This window comes from Artemia sp. Qi Xiang Cuo, chromosome 6, assembly GCF_049724085.1.
Source record: "Artemia sp. Qi Xiang Cuo chromosome 6, ASM4972408v1, whole genome shotgun sequence".
In the NCBI taxonomy this organism is placed as follows: domain Eukaryota; kingdom Metazoa; phylum Arthropoda; class Branchiopoda; order Anostraca; family Artemiidae; genus Artemia; species Artemia sp. Qi Xiang Cuo.
The window spans coordinates 82,593,531-82,613,459 of NC_142799.1; the positions used below are offsets into that span (position 1 = coordinate 82,593,531).

At 37.6% G+C, this 19,929-nt stretch overlaps 1 protein-coding gene across 1 annotated transcript in view; it reads left to right on the forward strand.

Annotated features, from left to right (window-relative positions):
• Nup75 (nuclear pore complex protein Nup75) overlaps nucleotides 1-19,929 on the forward strand; it is a 125,056-nt gene that overhangs the window by 28,178 nt on the left and 76,949 nt on the right. Inside the window, exon 4 of the mRNA XM_089091303.1 lies at nucleotides 10,366-10,470. Coding sequence (XP_088947429.1) covers nucleotides 10,366-10,470 — 105 coding nt within the window. The remainder of the gene's footprint in view (nucleotides 1-10,365; nucleotides 10,471-19,929) is intronic.

Here is a 19,929-nt window from a genome sequence, read left to right on the forward strand (position 1 = left end):
AGTAAATTAGGAATAATGGGGGCTCGAGGTAAATGTTATAAGAGAGTGCAAGATTGTCAGTTCAGTTCAATTTCGAACTTGGATAAGAGAAGAGCGATTTTCAACAAGAAGAGGAAGTTTGACATTACGTCGTTTTTCACGCCCAAGCGGACCAGAAATGTTTCTGAAAGTGGCGTTAGCGGGACGTCTGCGGAGCATTCATCTACACCTGTGGATCTGAAGGGCACTGGAGCCATCGTTGAAACTTCTGAATCACGCACACTGGAACCAACCACGACGCAACACGCACCAACCCAGTCTCTGTCGTTGTTTGCAGATGACATCGGTCGTTTTGTCAACAAATCATCCAGTCTCGATGCAAATTCTAAACTTCCTTTGTTGAAGAGCCCTTGGACTCCAGATATCTCCTACGTTTTTCCAGTATCCGAAAAACGGAAGCTGAAGTTTCAGTGAACTTCGCTCGCTCGTTTCAGTTGGTTGTCCAACTCTCCGTCTGAGGACGCTGCTTTTTGCAGATTTTGCGTTCTGTTCTCGTCAGAGATAGCTGGCAAAGGCTGCCACCAGCGCTTGGGGAATCTAGTCACCAGACCATTCGGGAACTGGAAGGATGCTATAGGGTGCTTCACAGCTTACCAACAAGCAGAGTTTTAATAGAAACTGCATCGTATCGGCTGAAAATTTCATTCCTGTCTTGGAGAAAAGGCAGGACAATATCGTGCATCAACTAGACGCGGCGAGGAAATCGCACGTTCAAGAAAATCGCCAGAAGTTGCGACCAATTGTTGATACGGTGATATTTTGTGGGCGGCAACAGCTTGCCCTTCGTGGTACCAATGATTCTTGCCCCATTTTGGTCTCGGATCCAGAACCTTCTCACAATGATGGCAACTTCCGAGCACTACTGCGGCTGAGGGCGAGACACGGTGACGATGTTCTGCAGAACCATCTTCTTTCTGCGGCCGGAAATGCCACATTTCTTTCTCCCATCATCCAGAATGGTATTATCGCCGCATCCGGGGAGCTTCTTCAGCAGTCTATTGTGGAAAGAGTAAACCCCAAGTCCATGCTTTTCGGTGATTGCCTTTGAAACGGCGGACGTTTCGAATACCGAGCAGCTATCTGTTTGCGTCCCCTACACTTTCAAAGGGAACCTGCATGTGGACTTCCTTGGTTTTACCCCAGTTTCTGATTTGACTGGGCAAGGTCTGGCTTCATCAATCCTGCGATTTCTCGAAAGCCTTGGTCTTAATCTGAACAAGATAGTTGCTCAGCGATATGATGGTGTAGCAGCAATGAGTGGGCATCTTAGGGATGTCCAGGCTGTTATACGTGAAAAGTATCCGAAGGCGCTTTATGTACATTGTAGTGCGCACAGTCTCAACTTGGTTATCTATTCTGTATGCTCTATTCCGGCATTTAAGCATTTCTTCGGTGTCTTCTCACAAGTCTGAAGTTTTTACCATACTTCCCCACTCAGGACACAGAATTTAAAAGAGAAGATCAACGAAATACTACCGGATTCGAGGAAACATACTTTAACCGGACTCTGCGAAACAAGATGGGCGGAGCACCACGATTCAGTCCTACGTTTTCTTGAGCTGTACCGACCAATCCTGCGATCCCTGGAAGCTCTTGAAGAGAACGGAAATGCAGAAACTTCTGCAAAAGTGGCGCAGTTACTGGACACGATGAACCAGTCGCAATTTGTTGTGTGTCTCCATGTGGTCAAAGAGCTTTTTCTGCCTTACGCTTCCACTGTGCAAGACTCTTCAGTCAGTTGACTGTGATTTGGCAGCTGCATGCAGGCACGTGGAAGTTGTCCTTTCAAAAACAAAGGAAATACGAGGAAATGCTGCTACGGCTTTCACGTCTATTTTCGACGAAGCTCAGCGTTTTGCCAGTGACTTAGGACTGGAGATGACTCGTCCAAGGACGAGAGGTGCCGGAGTATGCATGCAGACCATTTAGACCTTCTCAACCACTATAGAACCTCGCTCTTTATTCCTTTCATGGACCACTTCACTTCCGAGCTGAAACAACGATTTGTGCTTCACCAGAAACTGCTGTCAAATCTTAGCGTCCTTTCTCCTGCCAAAATTTTTTCTGTCGATCTGAAGGCATTAAACCTGGAGTCATTGGTTGAATTTTATGGCGAAATTCTTCCCGAGCCCGACTGTCTGAAGCAAGAAATTGAGCTATGGCGCATCAAGTGGGAGAATGTTCCGATATCAGAGAGGCCTACTTGTGCTGTGTCTTCGCTTCAGGCATGCGAGGCCACCTTTTTTCCAAATGTTTTTCTTCTGGCTGTTCTTGCGACGTTACCTGTTAGCACTGCTACTTCGGAAAGAAGTTTCTCAACGCTCAGAAGGCTCAAAACCTTGCTGAGAAATTCAACAGGGAAGAATGATTGAATGGCTTAGCCCTGCTTGCAGTCCGCAGGGACGTTGACATCTGCCCTGACAAGGTCAACGACATTTTTGCAGGGAAGAAAAATCGTCGCTTGGATTTCGTTTTATAGATATTCGCCCTTACTTTTAGCTAAAAAAATAATAAATAAATAAAAAATACATTTATACAAAATTAATAACAAAATACATTATACAAAAAAATAAACAAAAAGACTACTTCTACTATTTGGCTTCTTTTTGCGTTAACTGTTTTTGCTGTCTCCCCACCCCCCCAAAAAAAATTTAGCTTGTATATTTAACTGTATGTAAATACTTTTCTTGTTTTTGAGTTACTAAAAAAAAAAAAAAAAAAAAAAAAAAAAAAAAAAAAAAAAATGCCCCTTAGAGATACGAAAGTATGCCTAGTGGACGCGTCCTCGTTTGCATGGGGCGGACTAACGGTCTCGAACTAACGTAATGTTGCTCGAGGATGTTAGACAAAGTCCACAGGAAAAAATTGGGTAACCCCCCCCCCCCGAACAAAAATCCTGGATACAGCCCTTCCCCCAGAGCATAACTTACAACCCTTACCATGAAGGCTGTGGGGGAAATGTCATCCTCAAAGATATAGTTTTTCGGACCTTTCAACTGCTTTAAACAAAATAGCTATCTCAAAATTTTGATTGGATGTGTTTGGATAAATGGTGGGCGTGGAAGGGGTGTTAGTTGTCTTCCAGTCACTTTCGATTATTAAATAGGGCAGTAGCCATTTCATTTTCCAATCAAATGAGCCCTTTTTGAAGTTTCTACGACAACGCTTTCTATAAAAACCTTCAACTACAACTTTCAACTACGTTGAACAAAATGGTTGTCTCAAAATTTTAATTGGTTGTGTTTGGGAAAAGGTGGGTGTGAGAGGGGGGTTAGTTGCCCTCCAATTTCTTTTGACTTTTAAAAAGGGCACTAGTCCTTTGAATTTCCAATTGATTGAGCCTTTTTTGACGTTTCTACGACAACCCGCTCTATAAAAACCGTATATGCCCCCAGGGCATAACTGACGACCCTTGCCCTGAGGGCTGTGGGGGAGTGTCCTCCTCAAAAACATTATTTCTGTCTGGAAATCAACTACGCTGAACAAAATGGCTATCTCAAAATTTTGATTCGATGTGTTTGGGGAAATGGTCTGTGTTGAAGGGGTGTTAGTTGTCTTCCAATTACTTTCGACTATTAAAAAGGGCGCAAGCCACTCCAATTTCCAATCGAATGAGCCTTTTTCGATGATTCTTCGACAACTCATTCGATACGAAGTTCCCTGATCTAAAGAAAAAAAAATAATAAATAATACATTGTGCCAACATTGTTCTTTACTTAGGCAGCGCGATTGCGCTGCCTCAAATGGTGCAGTGATATTGGTCTCTACTTGATAATTGAAACCCGGAAGGTTTGATCTCGGCTGCAACAACCCGCCGCAGGGCCTGACACTTCACTTAATCCCGGTGATAAGATGATGCGAAAGCGTCTTCATAATAATTCAACAAAGAGTAAGAAGGAATTCATTTGTAGGATGGGTATAATCACTTCCATAGGCAATGTTATTTGTAAGGGGTGTTGGAGGCAGTGAAGATGCAAAAAGTAGAATAGCCCAAATGTAGTTTGTTGTTTGGGAGTAGAAAAAAGTTTTGAAGAATAGGAAGGTAAGTCTTAGAACTAAGATTAGGGTGCGAGTGGCCTCGGTAATGACAATAGCCAAGTTACCTTCGAAGTACTGAGGAAGATTTCCAAAGAAATTGTCTAAATTTAAAGCTTTAGGTCCTAGTTTGAGTGTCTATTTATCAAACAAGAATTTACACGAAAAATGTACTTTTGTCCTATTTTGTAGAACTATAATGAAATAACAGTCAAGAGCGTTAGGTCACGTTTTACAGAATAAGAATGATAGGTTGTCAAACATCACGCTTCTGACAATTCAGAGTTGGGCCAAACGAAAAGTAGAACTTCCTTGAAAGGGCTGGAAAGCGGTTATAAGAATATGTTTAAGGCAGGGAACTTCACGTGATAGAATAAAAATTGAAACTCCAAGCAGAGTTGGGTGGTGGATGAGCCGGTATATTTATGTTGGAATTAGGTGGCCTCTAGCTATGATGAGTTGTCAGTAATAGTAGTATGTCGGGGCCGCCGGAAAGAGTGCGAAAATTAGTGTGTCACAAAACCAGCAGACTCCTAATCGCTCATTGCCCTTTATCATGGAGGTTATTGTATAATTGGGTGCGTTTGTGTTGGCATCAGGCGGCCTCTGGCTGTGATGAGTTGTCATTAATTGTAGAGTATAGGTCTCGCCGGGAAGAGTGGGAACATTAGTTTGTTGCAAAACCAGCAGATTCCTTATCAATGATTACCCTTTATTCAGGAAAGGCGAATGTGCCTATTTAATTTTATTTCTAATCGAATCTAGCTGCCAATGACCCCCCCCCCCTCCCAAAAAAAATAATCGGATGACTTCAATCCCTCAGACTTACGTGAAAGGGCATGGCAATATCGAACATAATTTAGTTTTCGTAGATGAGCTGCTCAACTGATGTCAAAAGATAAAAGAAGAAGAAGAAGAAAAAAACAATTGGTTGCTATAGCCAGCCTAGCCAACTATACCTGCACACAGAGCACAGAAATCAATATCTATCATCTTATATTTTAACTCCTCGAGTCAAAAGATCTACTGAAAGATATTTTAGAATATCCAATAAATAAGAGACAACCAAGACAGTAGCTCTGTAGCCCACAGAGTCAAGCAAAAAGAAGAGGGCTAAATAGTACCGACTGAATAGCCCGCCTGCTGTGAATAAGAGGAAGAAGAAGAAGCTAGGAATTTGATGCAACAGTAATGTGTTCCCTTGAACCTTTCTTCAAAAAGTAAAAATGAGTTCACAATCATCGAAAAAACGAAACTCGGACGAACAACTGACGTATTCTAAATGTAAACTAAACTTTGGGATCGGTTTGCCTTTGAAGGTAGGGGCTCAAGTCTTAAATTTATATCAATAATAAACGAGTTTGGGAGCCACTTTATGCCCAAGCCATGCTTAAGGATAAAAAAAAAATACACAGGACTAATGTGCTAATAAGATGTTACATGTGTAATTCGGTGAGTTCGGATATTTTATCGTATAAGCGTAATTTCTATGATTGGTAATTAAGACCGAAGATTGAAACCGATTTTTTAATTGGAAAATCTTGAAGTTCGAATCAGCCGTTCTCCTATTTGTATGATGAATCTGTCAAAGGCACAAGGCCATAGCCTTAATAACGAATACGTTGGAATATGATATAATGTGAAGAAAAAAACAGGAATAGAAAGGCAAAGAAAAGCTGTATTCACACAAACGCTCTTCTTTTCTGTTGAGCAACAGCCAGGATTTTTTGCCATTCATCTAGTAAATTCTTTCACTTTCGAAAAATTAAGATAGAGCCTTCCTCTCTAACTTGTGAGGATTTAATGACCAAAACTAAGCAAAAATAGACGAATTCAGGGTGTCTTATACAATTATGATTTGATTCTAAGTTATTACTTATGTGCCCTTTGACAACCTGCATGCGTATAGTATTTTGATTTAGTTAAAACTCCCCCTAAGCAATCCCTGAAAGTTTCGTCTTCATAACATTAGCCCCCTAGTAGCAGCAGTAGTTGTAGTAGCAGTATGTGCAAAATGAATTTTGATTAGTTCAAAGTCCGCCTCAACATATTCTAAAAGTTTTATTTTGATGCTCTAAGCCGTTCCTGAGATATTGCTGATATGCCCTTTTGACAACCTGCATTCACGAAATGTGAAATGATTTGATTTAATTCTCCCTCAATATTCCTTCTGTAGTAGAAGTAGTTTTAGCGTGTCCATATTGCATTTTAGTCTATTGATTATCACCCTCATCATTCCGTCAAAGTTCCAACTTAATGCCCTAATGCTTAAACTGTAAGGACTAACCCGTTACTGAGATAAACCCTTTTGATAACCTCCATGGATGTGGCGTGTTTTGATTTAGTTCAACATTTTCTGAAAGCTTCACCTGAAACCTTTTTGCTTTTTTGAACACCCATGGCCAAAAATATCATCCTTTCCTAGTAACAAACACTATATGTAAACAATGGACGAATTGTATAACTTACAAAACTTGTATCGAGGGCTGTGGGAAAAGAGGCATAGTTATTGGATTTCTGAACTATGCTGAACAAAATGGCTATCTTTAAATTTTTATCCGATGAATTTACGGAAAAAAGATGCCTGAGGCTGGTTGCCCTCCAATGACCCTTGACTCTTAAAAAGTTACACTAGAACTTTTAGTTTCCAATCAAATGAGCCCCTTTAAAAGTTTCTATGACAAGTCCTTCCATACGAAGTACTTCGGTGAAAAGAAAGAAAAGAAAAGTAATGTATTATGCCAACTTTGCTCTTTACTTAGGCAGTGCTATAGTACTGCCTATGGTTGAATGGATAAGAGGCACGATTAAAGTAATTGTAGGTGAGAAATGCATACAACATTTACCAAATTCTAAAAAGACTAAGAAAAATATCTCTACACTTGGAAATTACAAGACAACTTAGTAACCATCCTTACGTGGGTTCGTGAACCTTTCCTTTCAGTGGCCTTTTTATCCCTTTAAAATTTGTTTTTCATATTTCTAACATTCTTTGTCTATTTTTAATGTAGTGCTGTTTTCTTACAGTATATATTTCAGTTGCTCAGCTCAGATACTTTTCTTGGTTTTCTCAGATACTGATGTCATTGTAACTGCCTTCATCATATAGTTTTACTATAACGTCATTGATGGTTGTAACCTACGATTATAACGTTATAACGTCATTCATCATCTTGTATACGAAGATGCAGTTTTTGTCAAAAGATTGATTTTATCTTAAATATTGTCTTTTGTTAATCCCAATTGTACGTAGATGTAGCTATTTCCCTTAAAATGAGTCCTTGAACCACTCTCTATGATTTTGCATTTCCCAGCTAGCACTGGAGAAAAAAAAAAAACAGGACACATCAATGCCTCCCATGCAAAAAAGTGATTTTCCTTGTTGTTCAAGCCAGCCGGTAGTAATTTTCGTGCTCAGGGTTTTCGGCCATGGTAATTCCAATGGTGTACTTTTTGTTTCAATCTGATGCCATGTTTACGGGTTTCAGGCTGTTATGTGAAACTCTAACACACAAGTATTTGTCCAATAAGAGAGTCATACTTATTCCCGGCGTTTACCCGTGCCATTTAACCAAACACATGGAAAACTATAGGTTTCACCATTCGCCTGCGAGTCCGAGTCCAAGGGACTTGTTGGTCATGTGTCGAAACCTATAACATGGTATTCCACGATTAGACTACAAGCGGCCAAGCCTATTAGGCTTAGGTGCCACTTGTTCGCCCGTGAGTCCAAGCAAATTCAGTCCCAGATTTTGCATACAAGTCCAGTGGACATTGTTTGTCACGCGTCAACCAAAAATCGATCCAATCTTTCATCCTTTAGTTCTATGACTATTTACCTTAGTTCTGCCTTGGGAATGACGTATGGACGGATGATAGATAGACTTGTCTATCAATAAATGAAATGACATCATTTTTATACAAACCGTAAAAGGGCTTATGCCAGACTTGCCATCTCACTCACCAGGACTAAATGTCTTGGCTTTTTCTACAATTAGCGTATGGCTCTACGTCCGCAACTACTTGATTTTAATTCAATTAAAATGATATATTTATAAGATTCAATAAGATTAATGGTATTAATAAGATTAAACTTATTTTAAGAATTGACCAAGACATAAAAAGACACCTGGTCTTTTTCTGTCGCAATGACAAGTTGGGGGTAATCTGAGGTAGTTAGGGGCAGGTCATTAGGATCACTGGCCTTCCCTGATTAAAAAGGAATTGAAGGAAAGGCTTTTAAAGGACTGTTGCACTGAAAGGAGGATAATCTAACTTCATGTTATACTATCCTCAAACCATAGGTGGCAAATATTTACTATATAGGGCTGGTTTGTAGGTCATGATGTAAAATCTTGTCATCTTCATCATTATACAGGCATTTTTAAATCTGACTAAATTCTTTCCACATATTCTTGTGACGGACTAGTCTCCGGAGAATCAGCCCCTCCATCCATGTTTTCACGAAATGACGTCATCAAAAAGACTCTAGGTTGTTTTGTTGCCCCGTATTATCCCGAAAGTGATTGAAGTAGCATATTCAAATATACCGTATTTTTGATAACACAAATTTAATAGGCCTTTGGGACTCAGAGTTCAAACTCAGCTGCAGCGACACACTGCAGGGCTCGGAATATTATTCCTGTGACCAGATTGTGTTGAAGTGTCTCCATACTAATCCAAAGAAGAAGAAGAAGAATTAAGCACGATGGTCCAGAAATTTTACCGTTGCTACGGTTTAGTTTCACGTCTAAACTCCGTCTCAGCGACCTCCCATAACTGTGAACGTTGACCCATCTAATATTTACGCAACGTTTCCTCTTGAATACTAAGGTCTCCTGTTTGGCGCAATTTTTAAGGCTATTAAAACACTTGTTATTTCAGCGCTGACAGGAAAGATCGGAAACTCATACGTGGTCTTTTCCCGAATTAATGAAAGGTTTCAGAAGAGGACCCTGGGCAGAGCCTAATGCTTTTTTTTGCCCCACGTGTTTTCTTTCTGGTTCAACTATGGCATTTCTTCACATTTTGACAGAAGAAGAAAATTCGATCCATATTCTACCGCTTTTGCAAATATCTTCTGCAGCCACTGTGAACTCTCAACCAATGCACTTCCAATAGATGTGGCGTTTTTTTTTCAAAAATGAACCAGGTTGTGGATATGTTCGTTAGCGTCGCGAAAGTATCACCAACTTTCCGCTTAACTGTTTAGTTTAAGTATGTCTTAACAGCTGGGTTGTTATTTTTCTTGTGAATTTATTCTTAGCACTTTCTTTTTTCTCTTTTATGCTCCTCTAAGTGCATTCTTGTTTCGTACAGACGGTTACAACATCAGCATTGATATTGTTGTTGTTATTATATTATTATAATTACTTCGATGGTGATTCCTCCTCATTTTTTTTTTTTTTTTAAACACGATTTTAAATTTTCGGTCACTATGGGTAGGGGTTCGTTCTTTGCTAGGTTACAACTGCCGCTGTAGTAAGTTAGACCTTAGATCCTCTTGTGCCTCCGGATGCACCCAGGGCATCGACGAAGAGACGCCTTTCGTCCCTCAAATGGGCTGCTGCCATAATGTCTTCCCAATGGGTTGTATGGACGTATTCGCGTTGAGAATGGACGCTGCAATCATTATTATTATAAAAGGAATAACCTACCGAGTTTCGTCAAAATCTGGGACGATAAGTGTCATCGCGTAGTTGATCTTAGTTGGAATTATCCCCTGAAATGAAATCAGTTACCGATATAGATTGTGGCGACCTTTCTTTGTGGAAATTAACTCAACCGATCATCAGTGTTACATATCATCAATTTATTGTTGTTGAAAGTCGTTGGAAGAAAAAAAGACACCACACTCGATGTCATATAGCATTATCCCTCTTTCTCCTAAATACCCCATGGTAATATACTGGCTTGATGCTCTAATTGGCAGCACCCGGCCCAGGGATCGATACCCGCAGCGGCAAGGTTGGGCGACAGGCTTGCTACTTGTCCCTATAAAAAGGTCCACCCCCTGGAACGTCGATTCGATGTCCTATGCGCCAGCAATGACCCTTGGAGGTCTTTATGGTTTTTATCGTTCACTTGATGGCTGTAACTTTGACACAGTGTAAATATTTAACTTTAGGTTGGCGAACATATTCTGATGCATTTAAAATCTATGGATAGTTGGCTTAAGAAATCATAGTTACCACTTTTAGGTGCAATAGTGATTTTACAATTCGTATGTTATTATTTTATTCCAATTTTTAAATAATGACTATTTCTTTTACATGTATATTTATTTTTCAGCGAAGAATGGACTTAGCAAGAAATCTTCTTCTTCTTCATTCTGGTCGAGACACACGTGCATTTAGCACTGCTGCAGATTTGCTTAAAGCCATGCCAACGTATGACGTAAGTAAATCGTTAAAGCGGTACATAAATTCATAGCTATAAAAAGAAGTTGTTAGAATTAAAATTTATTTGTTAAAATTGTACAAATTTATGTTAAAAAAGTCGCTGTTCAATTTTTTCTAATTATTGACCGAAAATCAAAAATTTCCTCCATATGTCCTGGTTTGTGAAACTCCCTGAAACTATTAATTTAATTCTTAGCATATCTTCCCAAAAGGTAAGGCCGAATTTTCTAACTTCAGGTTTTTAACATATGGGCTCCAAACAGGGCCAATATGAAACACGGGATCTATAGGGCAAAAATATTTTGAAAAACCACCCATCAATCTCTAAAATTCAAGCATTCTGTATTCGAACCTTCGTTTGGCTTGTTTTGTCTAGTTCATTGTGCCAATTATCAATTTTTTTGAAATGGTATATTAGAAAACTTTGACTTTTGTCTTAAAAGAAATTTTTAAATGCTGTTTCTTTTTAAAATTACGATCCTAAAAAGTACTTGTAGGGGGTTGAGATTCAAGATAATTGCCCAAACAAGCTGTTAAAAAATTTTCTGGAATCAATAGAAATAATTAAAAGAACCAGAAAGGAATTCAGGTGCTAAATAATGGTAGTTAAAATTTTCTAGAGGTGTCCCCCTTGTCTTTAAGCCTCTACGATTTTCATGTCGCTATTTAAAAAATCATCTCAAGTCTACAAGGATTTCGCATCTATATCTTCCTACTTTGAAGGTTCTTGGTAACTTTATAAGGATATATTATAAATCTTCTATGTGTGTCTATTGTATGGTAAATTTGATATATTGGAAAAGCTACTGGTCCTTTGTCCAAGCCTATAGTGACATCTACATATTGATTTTGTTTTTGAGGTAGTGACGCTTCTTAGCTGTTTGCTATTTAAAATTCAATCTGATAATGTGTGCCAGAATTGCACGCAAATGAGACCTGAATACCACGCTCAAGGCACTTGGTCTTTATTGCATCATGGTACGCCAGCGCACACTGTCAAAATTGTGCGTGGTTTTCAAGCCACTAAAATTTTTATGGTGCCCGACCCTCCGTCCTCCTCTCCAGGCATTGCAAACCAAGATTAGAATATTAGAGAGCTACAGTGATGACAGTGGTCAAATATGGCTCTGAAGCATGGGCGCTTCAAAAAGCGGATGAAGATTTGCTAGATGTTTTCCAGAGAAATTGCTTAGGGATTGTTCTGGGTACCCTGCTGACTGACCGTATTTTTAACAATAGGCTGTACGGAAAATGTAGTTCAATACCGCTTTCTAGGGCTATAATGAAAGAAAGGTTGAGATGGTTAGGACACGTTGTGCGGATGGAGGATGACATATTGCCGAAGATTGTCCTTTTCAGCCAACCGTCTAAGGCTAAACGGAAAGCAGATCATCCTCGTCTGGGATGATGTTATAAAGAACAATTTAAAGGAAATGAGAACTTCCTGGGAGGGTGCAAAAGGGATTCTTTTAATAGGTTGGAATAGAGAAGGAGCGTGCATAGCTGTGTTGGCCTCAGGCGGCTTGGTGCTGTTGTGAGTTGTTAGTAGTAGTAACAGTAGTAGTAGTAGACTAATGATATTATTGACTATTTTATTTACGAAACTGTTTATTTACATACAATGAACATTAAACATAGTAACAGCCCAAGGAAAGTACAATGCGCATGATAACAGACGGCTGTAGCTCTTTGACTCTCAATCAATCACTCAATCAATTGAAAAAAAATGCTCTTTCTCATCATTTCTTTAAAAATCGAAGTAAATTAAAACCCCCCTCTAAAAAAAACAGTTGCGACAATGTTTTTACAGATGGGAGACTTCTGCACCTGTTAGCAGCTGCTTTACAATCGTTTCGAGCAGCTTGTAGAGGCTCAGGTTTATTATTTTGAATAATTGCCAATAAAAATAAACCACTCTAGACCTTTGCCCTTTGCTTTGTATCAGTCACTTTTTCAGTGACGTTGACCTTGTATAACGCCTAACGGTTGTATTGTTATAACAATGCTGGCGAGAACACTGTTGTCAATTCATGGAAGTGAGGTGGGGTGGGGAGGGGGTGAAAATACGTCTTAACAAAATCTAGGAGGGTGATAATTTTTTTTATATTTTCAAGGAAAATACCAGAAAAGCAATCTTTCAATATAAACGCCAAAAAAATTATTTTTCAAAATCTTGTATAACGCGTGATGGCTGACCTTGTATAACGCCGTTGACCTTGTATAACGCCTGATGGTTTCATTGTTATAACAAAGCTGGCGAGAACATCGTCGTCAATTCATGGAAATGAGGCGGGGGGTAAAATATGTATATACTATAGTATATATTATAATATATTATATATTACAGAAAAAAATTGAGAATTTTTTTTTTATTTTTTCAAGGAAAATACCTGAAAAGCAATCTTTTAATATAAGCACCAGCAAATTTATTTTTCAAATCTAGGAGGATGGGGTAAAAGCGAGAACTCTGCTAGAACGGCAAAACTTAGAGTTAACACTTTCAAGGCTCATGCCTTTCTTAACCCTTACAGCCATTAACCCTTAACATACTTAGTTTTACTGTTTTTGCCATTATGAAAGTAAACCTTGCGTGGTTGTGATCATGATTCAAGAAATGAGTTGATCAAAAAAAAGAAGAAGAACAAATCTCAGTAACGGTTCAAAAATTGATAGCCCCAGTACAAATTTTCTTTCTGTAAAACAAAATAAGTTCAAAACAAAACCTTGCGAGTTTTTTTTTTTTTTAAGGGCTTAGGACAATCTGTATATTGGCATGTTCCGAACCACTTTAGCGTTTGTTTTACAAGTTTCAGAATAGGACTATTTTATTTGAAGTCAGAAAATAATTCGCACTTCGTAATATGCAGAATAATTATACCTAACACATTTTCCATGCATACTCCTGTACTTTACCCTCCCCCCTCTAATGTGCAAATATATAGCCCAAATTTTTTTCTAAAGTAACGAAGGAACTAACGAAGAAACCGGTTTGTTCTTGAGTTTTACACATCATAAGCTTAAATGAGTTGCGCAAAAGACACAAGTACCGGAATCTCTCATGGAGAGAGACCCGGATTTCCCAATGTACCCGTGGTAACTGTAAATAAGGAGCGACCCGGCTCAATAGTAACCGAAACTCTAAAAAACGGATACTATTTTGATACCAAGAATCGGGTTTTTATGCTGATTTCAAATATATAGGTTTCATCAAGTTTATTCGTACCCATCAAAAGTTATGAGCCTGAAAATATTTTTCTGATTTTTGAAAAAAGGGGAAACACCCCCTAAAAATGATAGAATCTTAATGAAAATCACACCATCAGATTCAGCGTATCAGAGAATCCTAAATGAGAGGTTTAATCCTCCTATCTGCAAAAATGTAAAATTTTGTAATTTTTTTTTTTTTTGGCCAGAAGAAAGATCACGGATACGTGTTTATTTGTTTTTTGTCTCAGGGGTGATCGTATCAACCCAGTGATCCTAGAATAGAGGGATCATTCAAACGGAAATTAAAAGTTCTGGTTCCCTTTTTAAGTGATCAAAAAATTGGAGGACAACTAGGCCCCCTCCCACGCTCATTTTTTTACCCGAAGTCACCTGATCAAAATTTTGAGATAGCCATTTTGTTCAGCATATTCAAAAATCTAATAAATATGTCTTTGAGGATGACTTCAGCCCCCACAGTTACCGAGGGAAGGGCTGCGAGTTTTGATCTTTGACCATTGTTTACATATAGTATTGGTTATTGGGAAGTATACAGCCGTTTTCATGAAGGATTTTTCCTCGTGGGAGGGGGTGGAGGAGGGGGTTATGTGGGAAGATATTCCATGGAGGATGTGTTCATGGAGGAAGGGGCATTTCGATGAGGGGGGCGCTGGATTAGTAGAGGAGGGGGTACCAGCCCCACGAGAACACCGTGCTGCCATCTACAATTTAGTTTAATGCTGGGGGGACATAATTTATTCAAGGATTATCGATCGAGTCTAATGGGGGTGTCAAGGTCAATCGGTCTGTTGTTGTTGTTGTTTGGCCACGTGTAATGGCATGAGGGGTGATTTACATAATCGATGGGGGAATTATTTATTCAAGGATTATCGATCGAGTCTAATGGGGGTCATGGTCAATCGATCTGTTGGTGTTTGGCCACGTGTAATATCATGAGGGGTGATTTTCATACTCGAGTGGGGATATTATTTATTAAAGAAATATCGATAGAGTATCTTTGGGGTCAAGGTCAATAGATCTTTGGTTGTTTGACCACGTGTAATGTCATAAGGGGTGATTTACATAATCGCTAAGGGAATTATTGATTTATGACACTGTGGGGTGATTTACATAATCGCTAGGGGAAATTATTGATTCACGATGGGGGAATTATGAAACAAATATGACTTCATTATTGTTTGGCTAACCTAACCTGTGAACTTGATTTACATAATCGGCGGGGAAATTGTTGATTCACGAAGAGGGAATTAAGAAACATTAAGGCTTCTTTAATCTGTGATTTACATAATCACTAGGGGAAATTATTGATTCACGATGGGGGAATTATGAAACAAACATGGCTTCATTGTTGTTTGGTTAGCTTAACCTGAGAAATTGATTTACATAATCGGCGGGGAAAATGTTGATTCACGAAGAGGGAATTAAGAAACATTAAGGCTTCTTTAATCTTTAGGCCTGAGGGATAAACGTTCTTTAGGACAGAGAGAAAAATTAATATTCTATTTTTAAATAGGGCTTCATTGATCTTTAGTGTCAGGAATTATAATTGACGTAGGGGAGAATTAAGAAACATTAAGGCTTATTTAATATTATGTATTAGTGATAAACGTTATTTAGGTCAGAGAGAAAAATTAATATTCTATTTTTAAATAGGGCTTCATTGATCTTTAGTGTCAGGAATTATAATTGACATCACTTGTTATCTTGGAATTATGCGGGAGTCTAAAGAGATAGAAGTTCTATTTTTAAATACGGCTTCACGGAGCTTTAAGTCGAAGAGATAAATTGATATTCTAACGAAACCCTAATAGTTTAGCTAGGAAAATTTATGAGATGAAGAGATTAACGTAGGAAAGGGTTTCCTAGAAATTTGAAATGCGTTAGCGCAGAGATGCCAAACAAAAGGAACACGCTGAAATTACGTTTAGGGATTATTTGGGCGAAACGGTTTTAGATATTTTATGGGATTATTTCGGCGAAACAGTTAGAGACATTTTGAAAGAAGATTTTAGGAAAGGTTTTAGAAGAGAATTTGAGGGTGAAACTCTGTGGTCGTTATAATACACAAGTTCCATTTGAACAGTGTTGTGAGGTCCTCTACCCCAACCCCAAAGGGTTCCGATACCCACCCCCACCCCGAACGAAGCCCCCGGTACTCAAAGGTCCCCCAAGCTCCCATAGAGCCCCAGCCCCCCCAACGCCCTCCACAGACCCACAAAGGCCCGCCACAGGTCCGCAAAGGGCCCCCCGATCCCCAAAGGGCACCCCCGGGCCCCCCAAAGGCCCATCGAGCTCCCAAAGGACCAACGGGGTCCCAAAGGCCCGACACCGGTCCCCACCTGTCCCCCAGGTCCCCAACTGTCCCCCCGGACCCCAAACGCCCTCCCCCGGCCCCCCAAAGGGCCAACCGGCTCCCAAAGGACCAATCGGTCCTCAAGTGTCCCCCAGCCTCCCAAAGGCCCCCCTGTGCCCCAAAGGCCCGCCCCCCGGCCGCAAAGGTCCCCCCCCGGCTCCCCCAGTGCCACCCGCGCCCCCCAAGTTCTAGGTCAATTTAAAAATTTATAAACGAAGTGAAGAAAAGTTCAAGTTCTCTTCTGAATTTTACTAAAGAACACAATTCATTTCTAATTTCACCAGAGAAAATAAAAATCTCCGCTTCAGTTCTTTATTTCACAAAAGACATAAAGAAATTTAAAGTTCAATTCTAAATTTTTCGGTGGAAGATAGAAAAAGTAATATCATACTTGTGAATATTTTCACGGAAGATAAAAAGTTCTAGTTCAATTTTAAATTTTCTCAACGAAGTGAAGAAAAGTTCAAGGTCTCGTCCGAACTTTACCAAAGAACGCACTTCAATTCTAATTTCTCCAGAAAAAATTAAAATCTTCCACTACAGCTTTAAGGTCCCCAATGAAATAAAGAAATTTAAAGTTATATTCTGAATTTTTAGACGGAAGATAGAAAAAAGTAATGATTTGACAATGATTGTTTTCAATGAAGATCAAAAGTTTCAATTTATTTATAATTTTTCTTAAATTAAGTTCTGATTTTTCTCAAAGAGATGAAAAATTTTAAGTTCATTTCTAAATTTTTATCTAGAATTTGATTTTGTATTTTTTCGCAAGAAAATAGCTTGTCTTTAGAAAACTTAGCCATAGCTAGTTGAAACTCTGCATAAATATCTTCATTTTTAGTCTATTTGCGTAGGTACTAAAGGAACACTGAACATTTTTTCTGATTTTGTTTGTGTTTTCTCAAGAAAATAGCTTGTCTTTAGCAAACTTAGACATAGCTAGTTGAAACTCTGCATAAATATCTTCATTTAAGCCTAATTGTGTAGGTACTAAAGGAACATTGAACATTTTTTCTGATTTTGTGTGTTTTCCCAAGAAAATAGCTTGTCTTTAGCAAACTTAGACATAGATAGTTGAAACTCTGCATAAATATCTTCATTTCAGCCTCATTGCGTATGTACTATAGGAACATTGAACATTTTTTCTGATTTTGTGTGTTTTCGCAAGAAAATAGCTTGTCTTTAGCAAAATTAGCCATAGATAGTTGAAACTCTGCATAAATATCTTCATTTCAGCCTAATTGCATAGGTACTAGAGGAACATTGAACATTTTTTTCTGATTTTGTGTGTTTTTGTGTGAAAATAGCTTGTCTTTAGCAAACTTAGCCATAGCTAGTTGAAACTCTGCATAAATACCTTCATTTTTAGTCTAATTGCGTAGTCACTAAATGAACATTGATCATTTTTCCTTATTTTTTTTTTGTTTTTGCAAGAAAATATCTTGTTTTTAGCAAACTTAGTCATATATAGGTGAAGATCTGCATAAATATCTTCATATATTTTCTAAGTGTTTAGGTAATAGAGGAACAGAAAACATTTTTTCTGATTGTGTGTGTTTTCGCACGAAAATAGCTTGTCTTTAGCAAACTTAGCCATAGCTATTTGAAACTCTGCATAAAGTTATACATTTAAGACTAAGTGATTATTTAAGAAAGTAACATTGAAAAGTTTACTTCTTATTTTGTGTGTTTTTGAACGAAAATTGCTTGTCTTTAGCAATCCTAGTCATAGATAGTTTAAACTCTGCCTAAATATATTCATTTAATCATAAATTAGTAGGCACAAGATTACCATTTAACATTTTTTCTTATTTTGTGTGTTTTAGCAAGAAAATTGCTTGTCTTTAGCAAACTTAGCCATAGATAGTTGAAACTCTGCATAAATATCTTCATTTCAGCCTAATTGCGTAGGTACTAGAGGAACATTGAACATTTTTTTCTGATTTTGTGTGTTTTCGTGAGAAAATAGCTTGTCTTTAGCAAACTTAGCCATCGCTAGTTGAAACTCTGCATAAATAACTTCATTTTTATTCTAAGTGCATAGGTACTAAAGGAAAATTGAAAATTTTTTCAGATTTTGTTTGCGTGTTTTGCTAGAAAATAGCATGTCTCTAGAAAACTCAGACATATATAGTTGAAACTCTGCATAAATATCTTCATTTTTTGTCTTATTGTGTAGATACTAAAGCAACATTGAAAATTTTTTATGAGTTTGTGTGTTTTCGCAAGAAAATAGCTTGTCTTTAGTAAACATAGCCCTAGCTAGTTGAAACTCTGCATAAATATCTTCATTTTTAGTCTAATTGTGTAGGTACTAGAGGAACATTGAACATTTTTTCTGATATTGTGTGTTTTCGCAAGAAAATAGCTTATCTTTAGTAAACTTAGCCATAGCTAGTTGAAACTCTGCATAAATATCTTAAGTTTTAGTCTAATTATTTAGGTACTATAGGACCATTGAGCATTTTAGTTCTGATTTTGTGTGTTTTTGTAAGAAAATAGCTTGTCTTTAGCAAACTTAGCCATAGCTAGTTGAAACTCTGCATAAATATCTTCATTTAAGCCTAATTGCGTAGGTACTAAATCAATATTGAACATTTTTTTGATTTTATGTGTTTTTGCACGAAAATAGCTTGTCTTTAACAAATTTAGCCATAGCTAGTTGAAACTCTGCATAAATATCTTCATTTTTAGTCTAAGTTAGTAGGTACTAAAGGAACATTGAAAATTTTTTCTGAGTTTGTGGGTTTTCACAAGAAAATAGCTTGTCTTTAGCAAACTTAGCCATAGCTAGTTGAAACTCTGCATAAATATCTTCATTTTTAGTCTAATTGTGTAGCTACTAGAGGAACATTGAACATTTTTTCTGATTTTGCGTGTTTTCGCAAGAAAATAGCTTGTCTTTAGCAAACTTAGCCATAGCTAGTTGAAACTCTGCATAAATATCTTCATTTTTAGTCTAATTGCGTAGGTACTAGAGGAAAATTGATCATTTTTTCTGATTTTGTGTGTTTTCACAAGAAAATAGCTTGTCTTTAGCAAACTTAGCCATAGATAGGAGAACTTGAACATTTTGCACTTCTTCGAGAAAACTCTGAATTAAAGTGGAGTTCCTTATCTTCATGTTGAATATTCACAATCAATGTATAACTTTTTCTATCTTCTATGAAAAATTTGGAACAGAACTTTAAATTTTTTATTTCTTTGAGAAAAATCAGAACCAAATTTAAGAAAAATTATAAATAAAGTGAAACTTTTTATCTTCCGTGAAAATATTCACAAGTATGATATTACTTTTTCTATCTTCCACCGAAAAATTAGAATTGAACTTTAAATTTTTTTATGTTTTGGTGAAATAAAGAAATGAAGTGGAAGATTTTTGTTTTCTCGGGAGAAATTCGAAATGAAGTGTGTTCTTTGGTAAACTTCAGAAGGGAACTTGAGCTTTTCTTCAATTCGTTGAGAAAATTTAAAATTTGAACTAGAACTTTTTATCTTCCAGGAAAATATTCACAAGTATGCTATTACTTTTTCTATCTTCCACCGAAAAATTAGAATTGAACTTTAAATTTCTTTATGTCTTTGTGAAATAAAGAACTGAAGTGGAAGATTTTTATTTTCTCTGGAGAAATTAGAATTGAAGTGTGTTCTTTGCTAGAATTCAGAAGATAACTTGAACTTTTTTATCTTCTGTGAAATATGGAACAGTATTTAAATTTTTCATCTCTTCGAGAGAGATCTGAACTAAAGTGTAAAATTTTTATATTATTTTGAAAAAAATAGAAATGATCAATGACTAATTTCTTTTTCATTGAGAAAATTCAGAAGAGAACTTGAACTTTCCTTGACTTCGTTGTGAAAATTTAAAATTGAACT